At 39.0% G+C, this 14,048-nt stretch overlaps 1 protein-coding gene across 3 annotated transcripts in view; it reads right to left on the reverse strand.

Annotated features, from left to right (window-relative positions):
* LOC124279523 (kelch-like protein 28) overlaps positions 1-13,762 on the reverse strand; it is a 36,992-nt gene extending 23,230 nt beyond the window's left edge. Inside the window, exons 1-3 of one of the 3 annotated variants that reach the window (XM_046715346.1) lie at positions 13,683-13,762; positions 11,728-11,872; positions 11,358-11,388 (exon numbers count right to left, since the gene is read on the reverse strand). In XM_046715346.1, coding sequence (XP_046571302.1) covers positions 11,358-11,388; positions 11,728-11,792 — 96 coding nt within the window. In that variant the 5' untranslated portion in view covers positions 11,793-11,872; positions 13,683-13,762. The other 2 variants (XM_046715348.1, XM_046715347.1) reach the window with 2 other exon arrangements.
* Between the last annotated feature and the right edge of the window lie 286 nt (positions 13,763-14,048).

Consider the following 14,048-nt stretch of genomic DNA (forward strand, 5'->3'; position numbering starts at 1 on the left):
ATAATGAAGGATAGTAATGTTAATGATGTTTATAATCATAAACATTTGGGACTTACTTTACAGCATGATTGTTCCTGGACTGATCATGTTAGTTGTATCACTAAAAAGGCTGCACCCATGGTAAACTGTCTTACAGGTTTTAAATATCGTTTCTCATGTAAAACCATACAGTGTACAAACAATTTATTTTGCCTAATTTCGATTATTGTTGTCACATTTGGGACAATTGTACCAAACAGCAAGCACTAACAAATGAAAAACTTCATCTTGATGCACTTACAACCCGGTCGTCGGGCAATGGCATTGTTCAACCAACCCCTGATTACTATACGGCCACAATAATGGATCTACTAAAGATAATCTTGAAATACTAGTATCTATCCATTCTTTCCTTGTATTGTCAGGCAGATTTGCGTTGTATGTAGTTCAAACAAAATTGCACTGACTTTCCAACACTAATTGCAATACTGTTAAAAGCAGAAAACTATTGTTTATTTGTTACATGTTTTTTCCTCATGATTGTTATATTTATACCACATTTGTATCCCGAGTGGTATTCAGATAAGCAACATACTGCTTGTTGACCAATCTGGTTCCACTTTTGGAAATTAATGGGGCACTGATCCAGAGTGATTAATGTTTCTCGCCAACAGTAAAATTACGAAGCCAAGCTGCACGCTGGTCGGTCTACTCCCATTTGGGACACAGAATATTCATACATATTAAAACATTGAACAAAGTCCAGTTTGGAAACGCCAAAAATATTTCATTCAGACTTCCAGAACTACCAAAAGGCACCAGTACACCACCAGATCAATGTATGTGCCAAGTTTGGTGAAGAAATAGTGAACGGTTTTAGAGTTCTGCTCCGGAAAAGAGCACTACCACAAAATTCAGTCAAAGTCAATCTTTTGCCATGGAAACGCCAAAAATATTTTATTCAGAATTCCAAAACTACCAATAGGCATAAGTACACCACCAGACCTATCTATTTGCCAAGTTTGGTGAAGAAATAGTAAACGGTTTTAGAGTTAAGCCCCGGAAAAGAGCACTACCACCAATTTCAGTCTAAGTCAGACTTGTTGCCATGGAAACGCCAAAAATATTTTATTCAGAATTCCAGAATTCCCAAACTACCAAAAGGCACCAGAACACCACCAAAATATTGAACGGTTTTAGAGTTCTGCTCCGGAAAAGACAAATGTGCACAGATGGACGGACGGATGGAAGGACGGAATCCATTTTAATAGTAATAATACCCCCCGCAAAACGCGTTGCGGGGGATAATAAATGTATTTATTAACCTTTGTCTGCTCTTTTCGATCAGCAAGTACCGATGTTGACCTACCTGCTTCATATCTTTGATAATCTATTTCATTATTTCTGTATCTATCGATGTTTTTATTGAAAACAATAAATGCTCTTTAACCTTTAACGGACAATGTCTTCTGTGTTAATTAACTCATTAATGAACCATGTCTCCTGTGGGTACTATTCAACAACAGGGTTGTTCTCACTTTCCTTGTAGGGATGTGGAAACACTACCCAGGTGCACTCAACCATTAATTAATGTGTCTCACAACTGGGAGGACACCGGCTGGTCAGCACATGCTCCCTCGACCATGACAGACACGTGGGACTGGGCTACTGTCCACCTTTGCAGTATTTCTTCAACATAAACATTGGGGCATTAGGAAGGGTGGATGCAATAAAGTATCCCAGCAGTGTAAATTTTTTCAGATTTTCTAATGCCTGGATGGTACAATGACTGACCCAATTTGCTATATTTGAATCCGTAAACTAAACAACTCCACTTTGCCATTGCTAGGAAATTCTGAAAATTTACTTAGGTAAATAGGTATTTATACAGTTTTTAACTAAAGTACACAGCAAATGCGTATATGTATTTCTTATGAGTGAGTGAGTTAATATTTAACGTCACATCGGCAATATTTCAGCCATATCGTGACTTTCTTATGCAACAACGAAGTTCTGTTTGTATCCTCAAAACAATGTCGGCCCATAAGTTTTTTTCAGGCAATCAAAATTGCATGCAATATAGCAATCACTACTCCCTTGCTGTAACCTGTGTTTAGTGGTAAACCTACATGTTATTTGTCATCATTCACTTGATGGTCAGTTAATGAATTTATAACAGTATAATTAGTGGCAACACCACTCAGATTACCTGACAAAGGTTTCCATTTGGAATTTCTTGTGTCTGGACTAAATACTCAACATTACACATTAGGGTCTGATGTGGCAAATGTATTACATGTTATGTAATATGCGCATGGAAGTGCAACAATTGGAATTATCTGCTGAGTTACAAAAACAAACATCGATCAAAGGATTTACCGATAACACGCTGATTGATTAACCCTTATCCCACCAAGCTTTCTTCATATCCATTACCGCCAAGTGGGCCTGTGAGGCCTGGTCACCCCCTTTTGATTTATATCAAAGGACATGACAGGATATTACGTTCTTCTTCACTATTAGAGCAGTCACTGCTGTCACTAACACTTTCTTCGAAGGGAGGTTCGAACTCAGAATCTGATCCACTGTCAGAAGGTACTGCATCAGCACCACTACCATCATCATCTGCAGCAGCAGGTTGGAGCAAAACATCGCGAAAATTGCTTCTCAAACTTCCTTAAGTGGCATTTAGAAGCTGGTATGATGAAGAGGAACACTTTTTATGGATAGGCAACTTCTTTATTGCAGTGGATGTGACGTTTTGGTGTAGATCCTAGCAGCGTTATCTAGCAAATGATACACAGCATCTGCACAAGGAGAAAATGGTACACAGCATCTGCACAAGGAGAATATACATGACAGGTATTTGGGTTTATACAATAGAAGAGGTTGATGTGTGTTGACATGAGGCTTGTTGTGATAAGAAATGATTGAAGCCAGTATATAAAGGGTGGGTTAGTTGATGGTAAGCTGTAGGGACGTTGATTGTCGGGTCAAGCCGTTTGATGTTGCTTGCCTCTAAGAGTTCTCTTATCCCATGGCCTACCTATGGGATCACATCTCTCCCCCATCATCAGCGAGATCTACATGACAGAACTCGAAGACAAGGCCCCCCTCACCTCACCCGTCACACTAATATGCTGTTTCCGGAAAGTAGATGACACAGAAAGACCCCACCACCTTGCTTCCACGAGACCACAAAACCCTCCTGTAAGAACCTAGGGACAAAATGAGATAGGTCCGACTCTACACAAGCAGCTCACAGTTCCCCATCCTAGACTACCCTACGCCCGAGGTCCACAAAGACCCCATCAAAGCCTGTCTCCTTGTCTGTTCCAGAAACACAGTCCATTACAATACCACTAAGCATCTTGACCACCTTCTCGACCCTCTAGGAAAATTAGCTAAATCCTTTATCTCGGACGCCAACGAATTCTGCAACAAAATCAGCACCATCACCCAACCAGGCAAAATAATGAGTTATGATGTGGTTGACCTATTCACCAATGTACCAAGAGACGAAGCCCCAGCCATCATTAGAAGAAAAGTTGAAGACATCTGCGCTAAACCTAAACACCCATTTCACAGTAGAAAGCATCATCCGCCTCATCCATTCCTGTATAGGTTCAACATACTACACCCGGTCTGATAAAATCTACCAACAAACCCACGGTCTACCTATGGGATCACCTCTCTCCCCCATCATCACAGAGATCTACATGACATAACCCAAAGACAAGACCCACCTCACCTTACCCGCCATACCAATATGCTGGTTCAGGAAAGAAGATGACACTTTTGTCATAATCGACCCCACCGATGATCCCATCTGCCTTAATGCCCAACATCCACGCATAAAATTTGACGTCCAAGTAGAAAAAGACAACAACAAACTCCAAACAACTGTCTACAGGAAACCAACCTGCACAGACCAATATCTTCACTTCTCATCTAATCACCCACTGCAAGTCAAGAGAGGTATAATCGCCACCCTAGCCAGAAGAGCAAAGAACATCAGCTCCACAACCCAAGGCCTTGAAGTCGAGTTAGAACACCTTCGCCATGTCTTCATAAACCTTAATCAGTACCCAGCTAATCTAGTCAACAGAACCATCAAGACCACCCTCAACCCAAAAGACAAACTACCAAGTCAACAATCATCGCCGTTCGTCACCAGTATACCATATGTCGATACAACCAGCCACCATATCCGCAGATTACTAAAGAAGCAAGCCAACATAGATGCTGTGTTCCAGAGAGGAACATCAATTCAGCATATCCTACAAGCCAACAGTAAACCAGCTACAAGCAACAAAGAAGACCCTTCAGGCGTTGTCTACTACCTTCAATGCAAATGTGGAGACTCGTACATATAAACCCAAATACCCTTCATGTATCTATTTCTCCTTGTGCATATGTTGTGTATCATTTGCTTGATAACGGTGTTAGGATCTACACAGAAACATCGCATCCACTGCAGTAAAGAATTTGTCTATTGTGTTCCTCTTCCCAAACTTGCTAACGATTCATCTTTGACTGGCAGTTACTATGCAATGTATTCATAAGGAAGCTTTATCAAGTGGCGTTGACTGGAAGCTGCAGGGGGTGACCGGGCCTCAGAGGCCCGGCAAAGCAGTTAATGCAATAATATTTGCTTTTTAAAATTAATGGTTATTATTTCAAAATAATTAAACTGAAACTTTAATCAGTATTGTAATTTTCAGGAATACATTGAATACTGAACATTTATATAAAGAAATGAAGTTTTGGCATACCATCAAAGTGCACTTCGGGCCTCAAATCACCCACTTGGTGGGATTAAGGTTAATTGCTTTAACTTGCACAGTGGATTTGTCAAATGGTAGTGTTTATGTATGTAGATTGACTTATCTATACTGAATATACACTGTCGTAAAGTGCCCCGTGTAAAAACAATGTCCTTCCTTCAAAGGATTAACCGACAATACATTGATAGATTGCTCATTATTGGCTATCTAAATTAATTTTGTAAAGAATAGCAGACATCATGCAATTAGTTGCCTTGTGAGCTATTTTGGGTGACCAATGAGACTATACACCAGTGTGAAAAACCTGAAACGATATATCACTTTTTCGTATATTAGAATAGTAAAAGACACATGGAGCAGGATTCTGTGTCAGCTGCAGGTGAATGGCATGTCGTTCCTTTATGTGGATATTGATGGATACATTCCTCGAACAAGGTAATAGCCTGACACTGATGCTATAACTTTAGTCTGTTTTAATTTTATTATTTGCATTTTGTTTTTATTCATTTGTTGTAGCATTATACAGAATCATTGTTTTTTTCGCCGTGAAGTGCAATGAGACAGACAACATACACTAGGTCGCACTTAGTTGGCTAGCTATAAAATGTCTAGATATTACAGTCATGTCATAAAATCACTATACGTATAAGCAGATTATGTGCATTTTATTAAGTTTCAAAATGCATACAAATATGATAATAAACTAATTAGGATTATAAGACAAAATATAAAGACGTACATTGACTTCATTATTTTTCAGTCCTATCCTAATTCTGGGATATCATCTGGGTCCTCACAGGAGAAAAACAATAACAAAAGCAACAACCAGTCCACGGAAATTGCTCTGGATCAGTGTCCCTTTAATATGTTTAAACCATTTTAGTATTATATTTATAACCTACAGTACTAAAGAAAGGCCAGAAATGCTTGGAAAATGCTTTTTGGTAATTATTTGATAATGGTTGATACTTCAGATTCAAAACTCATATATAATCATTCATACCACCTCGACCGTATATGGCATATGAGTAATCATGATGTACCATTCCCTAATCATAATGATTACTCGTAAAATATCGAAAAACTTAGAAAAAATTCCATGGTAGAAACACTTCAAAGAAACACACTATGCTGTGACCCACCTGGCAGGCAGACAGGGTGACAGCGTTATGTAACGCACGGGCAGGGCATGTCAGGGACCGTCACAAAATATGTCAGTATCACTGCTGGTCGAGGACTCTAGCGGAATTACAACAGGTGCAACTCGGCTGACGTTAACGCCGTGCCGCAGATGGTATTCGTCCTCGATTTTGAGGACACGGTCTTCAGCCTTTTGCCACACTTCTGGGGTAATTCTCGCAAAAGAAGCATACACAAGCTCTTTAACGTCTGAAAGCGTGAATGTGGTATTATTGCGAGCAATAAAATTCTTACAGTTACCCCAGATCAGCTCAATGGTATTGAGCTCACAGTGCCGTACTGGTGTACGCACTACGCAGAACTATGTGGCCTTGTTTTGCAGCTAGTTCGTCATTGATGTACTGGATTGGCTTTTTGTGATGCCGGATTTTTTCCATGAGCTGGGGCTTTGTTTCTGACTGCCTGAGAAAATCCTGCAACTGAGCCTTGAGATGGTGGGTGTGGGTGAGATAAGCTGATTGCATGGACAGGATTGAGTACTTTTCTCTAAACACAGCTCTGTCATCTCCCCTTTTGGTGTACCTGAACCCCATTTCTACCAGAGCTACAATAAGTGTTGATTTCGAGACATTTATTGTATCTTTGATCTCATCTTGTATTTTAGCACACGTCAGTGGGATTTTGTGTTCATACAGTTTATAAACTGCACAGCGTATGACACCCTTATCAAAGCTATCCAGTTTGTGTTTCCCACCTGGTTTTGATTTTGACACGACCCCTGAGGTAACTGATTTGTTTACATCCTTGTAAACCTGACTATATGTCAAATTAAGGGCTTTATACATTCTACAGTAAACCCTGTCATAGCTGACGAGAGGTTTCCCCCTTTGTTTCTTCAGTATGAAATACTGGTATAAATTTAAAATTAATTGTTCTGCAGAGATATCAAGTCGCATGTTGCCAGTTCAATGCTCATTCACGAAGTGAAACTTCTATGGGTGAACAAGATTATCTATGTGATTTCAATGAAGACTTTTTTATGTAATTATTTTGAATATAACTACTACAAGAGTTCCATCTTTTTCACATATAGATGTTAAAAAAAACAAAACTTTTTACAATCATTTATGTAATCTAATTAGTTGAGGCTATATGAATGTTTATAGTATTTCAAAACTACAGTTTGTACTTAGAATATTTACCAATGTTGTTAAAATGTCAAAATTTCCTCCTATGAAGTCACCCCTCAAGTGCAGATTTTCATCTGAGCTTTAATATCCAACTTGGTAGTGTCGTACACGTATCATATATGTGCTTTTATCTTGTGTCAAATTCATCATATTGATATTGAAGCAAAAAAGCATTTTCCAAGCATTTCTGGACTTACTTTAAATACCTGCTACTAAAAACTTGCTTTTTGTTGTCATCTACTGATAATGAATACAGCGGGTAAGGGTATTCCTGATCACGGGTATTCCGGATCACTTCCAGGTACATTAACACCTAGAAACCGTAAACCTCAATGGATTTATACACTCAATGTGTTATTTTAAAGCCGTGACAGTGTTCTTCATGATGATATATTTTGTTTCACTTGATCTGAACCGGAAGTTTACTTGTGTGCCCTGTAACGAGGACACCTATCATCCCGTCATCTGTCGTTGGCACGTCAGGAAAAGGTCACTCATTCTGGACGGCCCGTGTGAAATAACAACAGAATCAAGCTGCTAAATGTTAACAATACATTGCATACATATACATTTCACCTTTATAAAACAACAAAAATATTACTTACATCTGCCATATTTTTAGAGAAATAAGCAATTTATGGGACCACGTGGTTAAGTCAGTTCCGGATCACCAGAATATAGGGATCATCTCAAAACTTTCAACTGCCGACAAATGTTAATAACTGTTGAAATAAAGTAATTATTTTTACGATGTTACATCGGTTCCTTTTATTTAAAACATATACTTACTTTAGGGTCTGTGGAGGATGTAATTTGCATAAAGCAGATACATAACATTTGTTAATCTTCATTTCACCTGTTTTGCAATTTGCTGTACAGAAGAGTATGCAAGGTAACGGGTTATCAACATTGGAAAATAACCAACTTCATAACGCTTAGGTGTTGAAAAGATTGTTCTTTCCAACTCATATAATTCTTTTGTTTTAATAACTTCATGTATTTTTGTATGGTACAAACATAGCTACAGTATACATATACAGTACAGATACAGTATAGTTCAATGTGCAACAGCCACTAAACTAGCATAATTTTTACAATTCAAAATATAATTATTTGAGCGTTCAACAGGAAAGAATGAAAACTTTTGCAATTGTTTACTTGAATAGGCAGTGACATATTGACCAGTATTTAATGATTTTAGAATAGTCACATTTTAAACATGATGTATTAATCTATATGATACGTTTTGGTGAAGTCGTAGTTTTTGTAACGTTCGTTTTGGGTCAAGGGCTTACCTCTAACTTTTAATGGCTAAAAGGTAAATCAGCAAACAAACATTTTAAGTCTCCGTGAGTAAATACTGATATGGGCTAACGTTTGGATTTTGGAGGGAACGACAGTACCTAGTTGATAAGTCATGCATGAAGACTATCAGTATCCGACATGCAACCTCAGCCACTGCGGACATATCTGGACTGGAATTCCTTGCTGCGTCGCTACACCGTTTGATATGACTGAGGATGATGATGGAGAGTCGTCCTTTGAAGTTGATACGTTGTCGGTATCCCCACTCCTGCAAGAATCTCTTGTACTGCCACACATCAAGCACGTTTCTCTGTGTAAAAGAACCCATGTTCTTGATAATATGGCAGACAATGTAACGTCAGATGAATGCATCAGGGGCATGAGTTTAAAGTGTCTTCAGAAAGTTAGACAGTTTGTCGAAGGAGAGAAAAGTGCAAAGGTTAGGTTTATGTTGCAAGGAGGCGCGCTCCTTCCAAGGGAAAGTCAGTGAGAAAGAAGAAGGCTTCATTCAGAGTTAACCAGTGGCTACTCCAGCTGTGAGTGAAGCAGAGGAGGAGGATGTCATCTGTATGGGTTGTCACATGTCGTGGACTGAGGATCAGGAACTTGAATGTGGTCACGTTTGGGTGGAATGTTTCTTGCAAGGGATGGATACATTCACACTGCTCAACTCATCCCAATGTTTCAGCTGATGATCCATTCATGAGTCCTTCGTGTGAGAATCGTACTAAACACTAGGTATATCACATTGACACCATATTAAATCCTTTACAAAGAGAAACATGACATAACTTCTCACTAATACGTATTTCTATGAGAAACGGATTGTGCATTATGTTTTTTTCTGACTAGAAGTGGGCCTTGTATTATTTACAACGCTTTGAGTACATTTTACCTTGACATTCAAACCTATTTCATAAATGTAAGTATCGTCATAACATGTTGTCAAAGTAGGTTTTGCAAGTAATTTACATCACCCAGAGACTGCATGTTTGAAACGTATCTCACGTTCTCATGACAAGGCATTTAAACAAGACAAGTGTGCCTAAACGCATTAATTTTACATTTCTCTCCTTTGATCTTAGTCAAGCAATATTCCTTTGTGTCCAGTTTACTCCTGTGGGGTCTTCATCACAACCATTAAGACAAGACTGTGCTGCAGTACCTGTCCGTCTATTACTGTCTCAATTACTAAGACCGGCAGCATCTTGTCATGCACCTTCAAGGCAGCCAATCAGACTTGAAAACAGTGTGATCAAGGGCTATCATAAGTTTAAAATTAGACCCCCGTTAACAGATCCCGTGACTTCTCTCGCAGTGGACAGGGAATAGACAAATATTCATGACCTAAATGCTTGTCTGGTCTGGATACCGTCAATTGAAACCTTTCCAGTAGATATGCATAATTTGGTTACAGATGTGAAGCGTAATCTTGTACTTAAGGATGTAGCTGGTCTACCCATTGGTCATGTGCTGAGAGGTCTTGCAGGGTCATTCAGGCGAATTCTTGGTGGGGGGTGGCAGTGTGTTCGCTGAGCAGATGGAGAACCTGTTCCAAGTTCTCCCCCTTGGCTTGCACCAGCAGAGAAAGGACGAGGAGTGGTCATGCTTGTCATTACGTGATTAACCACGGCAACAGAGACTTGGCTTTATGATAATTAAAAATGCCCTGTTACTTATGCCAGAGGTGGAATCAATGAGGCTGGAATAGACACTAGTTTGTTTCTTTTTTGGACATATGAACATACACACACATAAAGAGTTCAAATATGTTAGTATTAATTTATTATTTTCGTTAGCTTTACTCTCAGTGACTAACGACAATAAATGGCTCATATTAACTGAATAAAAGCGTTACAGTTTGTGAAAGAAAATGGATTATTTTGTGTTGATAGTTGTGATTTACAAGTTAAAGTCGCATGTCAAAGCCACATCAAAATATTAAAATAGTACATTAGATACACAACAGATCTGCGTCTAGTGAATTTTACCTAATTCATCAGCCACAAACACCACGACCTCTTAGTATGATTAACTTCTGAATATGACTAAATTTCGATATAGAAGATATCATTACCTTAAACCATGTATGTATAAACCCCAAGAGAATATTTTTAGCTCACGTTGGTACCTGGAATCCTGATACTGGAATATGTGTGTGTGTTGTAATGAGCAGCAAGTGTTAAAACTATCTACCTAGCAAATGCTGTTATCAACTGCAGCGTTTGTTATTCGTAAATGAGACACCATTATCAATATTGTTCATGCATCTGTTCAATTAAACACGCGTTACTGTTTGACACAGCCCCATGTTGCCCCAAACGTGCACCAATAACCAAACACTGCCTCGTTTTGTCACATGATCCGGAATACCCTGAAATGATTCGCAACTGCCGTAATGGCGCAACATTTCTTTTGCCATTTTTCTATAATAAATCAGGATCGTATCGATTTCATATTTTGGTGTGAGTAACATGAAACATTGCTAAGACAGCAATTGCCCTTAGGCGTTTAAGACATCTTTTCGCATAGGCGCATGCAGTCGTTGTTTCGTTAGTGATCCGAACTGCCTTACGCATAGTATGTATGTGTGCACGTTTGAGCAGACGTAGGTTTGGTGAAAGATGGTGCCGACATTTTACTGACCTGAGGCCTATTTGTGCTCCTTGACCCACCTTAAATCTTATGCATTGACCATATGGGTTTTGTTAAAGATATACGTCAAATTCTAGCAATAAGGAATGAATATTACAAGGGAGAAAGGTAGAATAGATACGCACATCGTACGTTTACGACTGTAATAGAAAACAAACCTCATTAACTCACTTGTTATCTCACAGAGATAATGTACAGAGAGGAGGAACTGAGTACAGGTGATAGTTTATGGTCAGAATATACCAACAAGTCCACTGGCAGAACAACATCCCAACAGAAGTATGGCGAGTCAGATTCTTACCCAAAACTGTAAGTGCACTGTCTGCTTTCGCCTAGAAAAAATACAAAAGATTTCGTATTTCTAAAATTCATTTTCGATTTTGTATTACATGAGTTATGAAAATAAATACCCTAAACGTTGACTTTCTGGACATGCTCAGTGAAATAATACACAGAATGAACCTTTGCTATTAGTATCTCAGCAGACAGTCCGAGACGGAATGAGTCATTCGCTGATTATGTGGATCAACTAAAATGTCACAGACAGTATTTGTTTGCTTTGGATGAAACTCTATTGTAACCTAAAGGTGTAAGAACAGAAGTCATACGGATTGATAAAATTTAAAATCTCGAGATAAATTAAAAATGGTTACAGAAAACGTCTTACATACCTAATTAATAAAGAAGAGGCTTGGGAGGCCAAGTGAACAGACACACAGCGACATCTGTTGAACATAAACAAAGGGGGATAACTCCTTCCCCGAGCGACGACCTCCTGCACTGTCACACATTCGTTACCTTTCGTCCTTCCGTAACCTGCAAGAGCCAGAGCCACCCACGAGTGTGCATAAATGGATTAGGCAAGTCCAATGAAAGGACCTGTTAATGCACCATTCAGAATATTGTCAGTCCCGGTTTCCCGACAACGTAACTATGTCCACTCTGGTGCAGGTGTATTTGAGCACCCACTTAGTGGTTGGATTTGGCGCTATATAAATTCCAGTATTATTATTATTATTATTATTATTATTTCACCAGGGATAATCTATAGTCTCCCTGATTTCAAAGACAAGGTTAACAGTTGAGTTGAGTTGGGTTTTACGTTGCATCGGCATTATTTCAGCCATGTAGCGACGAGATCAAGTATTAATTCATAAGCATTCCATATAATTTGATTACATTATTATTTAAAAACCAAAAGTCATACCAAATTTAGAAGCGAGCAATTCGCCATTCACATTACATTGTTACAATTTATTTATGATACAAGGTTAACATTTAAGACGCCTCCATTAGCTATAGTTTGGATTTGGGTTTTATGTAGCTTTTGGTGGAGATATTCGATTGCAGGTTGGATTAGTAGGCACAAAAGAATAGGAGGCCGAATAGGAATATATTGAGTTACAAAAGTACAGTAAAGGTGCTTTCTGTGGTATGATCTCAGAATTTATTAGGTGTAAACTAATGTCCCAAAGAAACGATGGTAAGATTACAGAATACCGGATACCTTCCGCCATCTTTAAAAGCACGCGAGTTTACTTTTGGTTAGGGTTAGGGTATGGTTTAGGGTTAGGGTAAGGGTAAGGTTTAGGAAATGAAGTTTGCTCTACCCCAATGTGTTTTGTAATGAAGTATAGTTTTGCCCTGAACTATTATAACATCAAAGCACTCGGACTATGTTATAATAGTTAAGGGCAAAACTATACTTTATTACAAAACACATTGGGGTAGAGCGAACTTTACATCTTTTCTAAGATGCTAAATTTAATACTTTCTAAGGATAATTACGATTAATTTAAGGCAGAAAACAAACGACGGTGTCGCTGACCTAAATTAAGAATCCTCGCACAGGGCTAACTGGCGCGCTGTTCTATTGATGTGTCTGCCCCCCCTACGTTAAGACGAACGTTACCAGAAAAAAACAAACGATAACAGTTTGATGACGGTTTACGTTCGGATTAAATATCTTCTCTGAATTATCTTAATTACATCTGTCATTAACGTAAACCATATGGGGCAATATGAACGTCGCATTTCTACTGCCAACGTAAGTTTAGATCAGTACATCCCGATGAAGCTGAGTAGTCAAGCGACATTCCACGATTGCATTGTGGGAATGTAAACATTGCGAACGTTACCGTGTCGCTGAAAACTTGTGAGTCGAATTGAGACATTTTAACCGCCGTAAAACATAAACGTAATGTTTCCACCAGTTATGTTAGCTGCGTGAAGCAACTGCAAACCAAGAAACGGGATGCAACGGAGTAGTTTACTGTAGGAGGCCGTACGAGGCGATGACAACTGACATGCATCGTGACGTCGCTTACATTGTGACGTAATGTAAAATGGTTCGATTACGAGGGGGCACACTAGAATGGCGTAGTGACGGGATAACGTTATTCAATTGTTACGTCATCAAAAAACTATACCTTTATTGTCTGATAATGTATTTTTTTTCGATTGTTCTAACCGCTAGGCATCTTAGAATTAGGGTTAGGGTTAGGGTGACGTGACACTAAACAATATGGCTAGTAGGTATCCGGTATTCTGTAAGTGTACCGAAACGATATCAAACATTTTTCAATATATTTTGTAATTAAGTATTCCTTTTTGTATGAAAACATACTTGAGCGTTTCCCATGTTCCAAACCAAACGTATTCGAATGATCAATAGGGCCCGTAAGTAGGTCACGGCACTTCACGAGACATTATGTTGTTTAGTACTTCCGGTGACAAACGTTTTTCGGCACTGGCGATAACACTGTTACATGGGGCATGCCATGGATAATCATGCTCGACACTCGCTGTGTGACTCAGAAAACTATGTCATGTTACAGATTATGCTCAGACTATAAACGCACCAAGGCAATGTTGCATGAATGCATGAATAAGCACGTGGATACCTGCCAAACAGCTGCAGAGTTGTCACAGCGTCGTCTTCAGGCTGGCCCATTCATTAGTCGAGGTAAGTTTATTTGTTACATGGATTTCT

This window comes from Haliotis rubra, unplaced genomic scaffold, assembly GCF_003918875.1.
Source record: "Haliotis rubra isolate DU_JTF1 unplaced genomic scaffold, ASM391887v1 Scf251, whole genome shotgun sequence".
In the NCBI taxonomy this organism is placed as follows: domain Eukaryota; kingdom Metazoa; phylum Mollusca; class Gastropoda; order Lepetellida; family Haliotidae; genus Haliotis; species Haliotis rubra.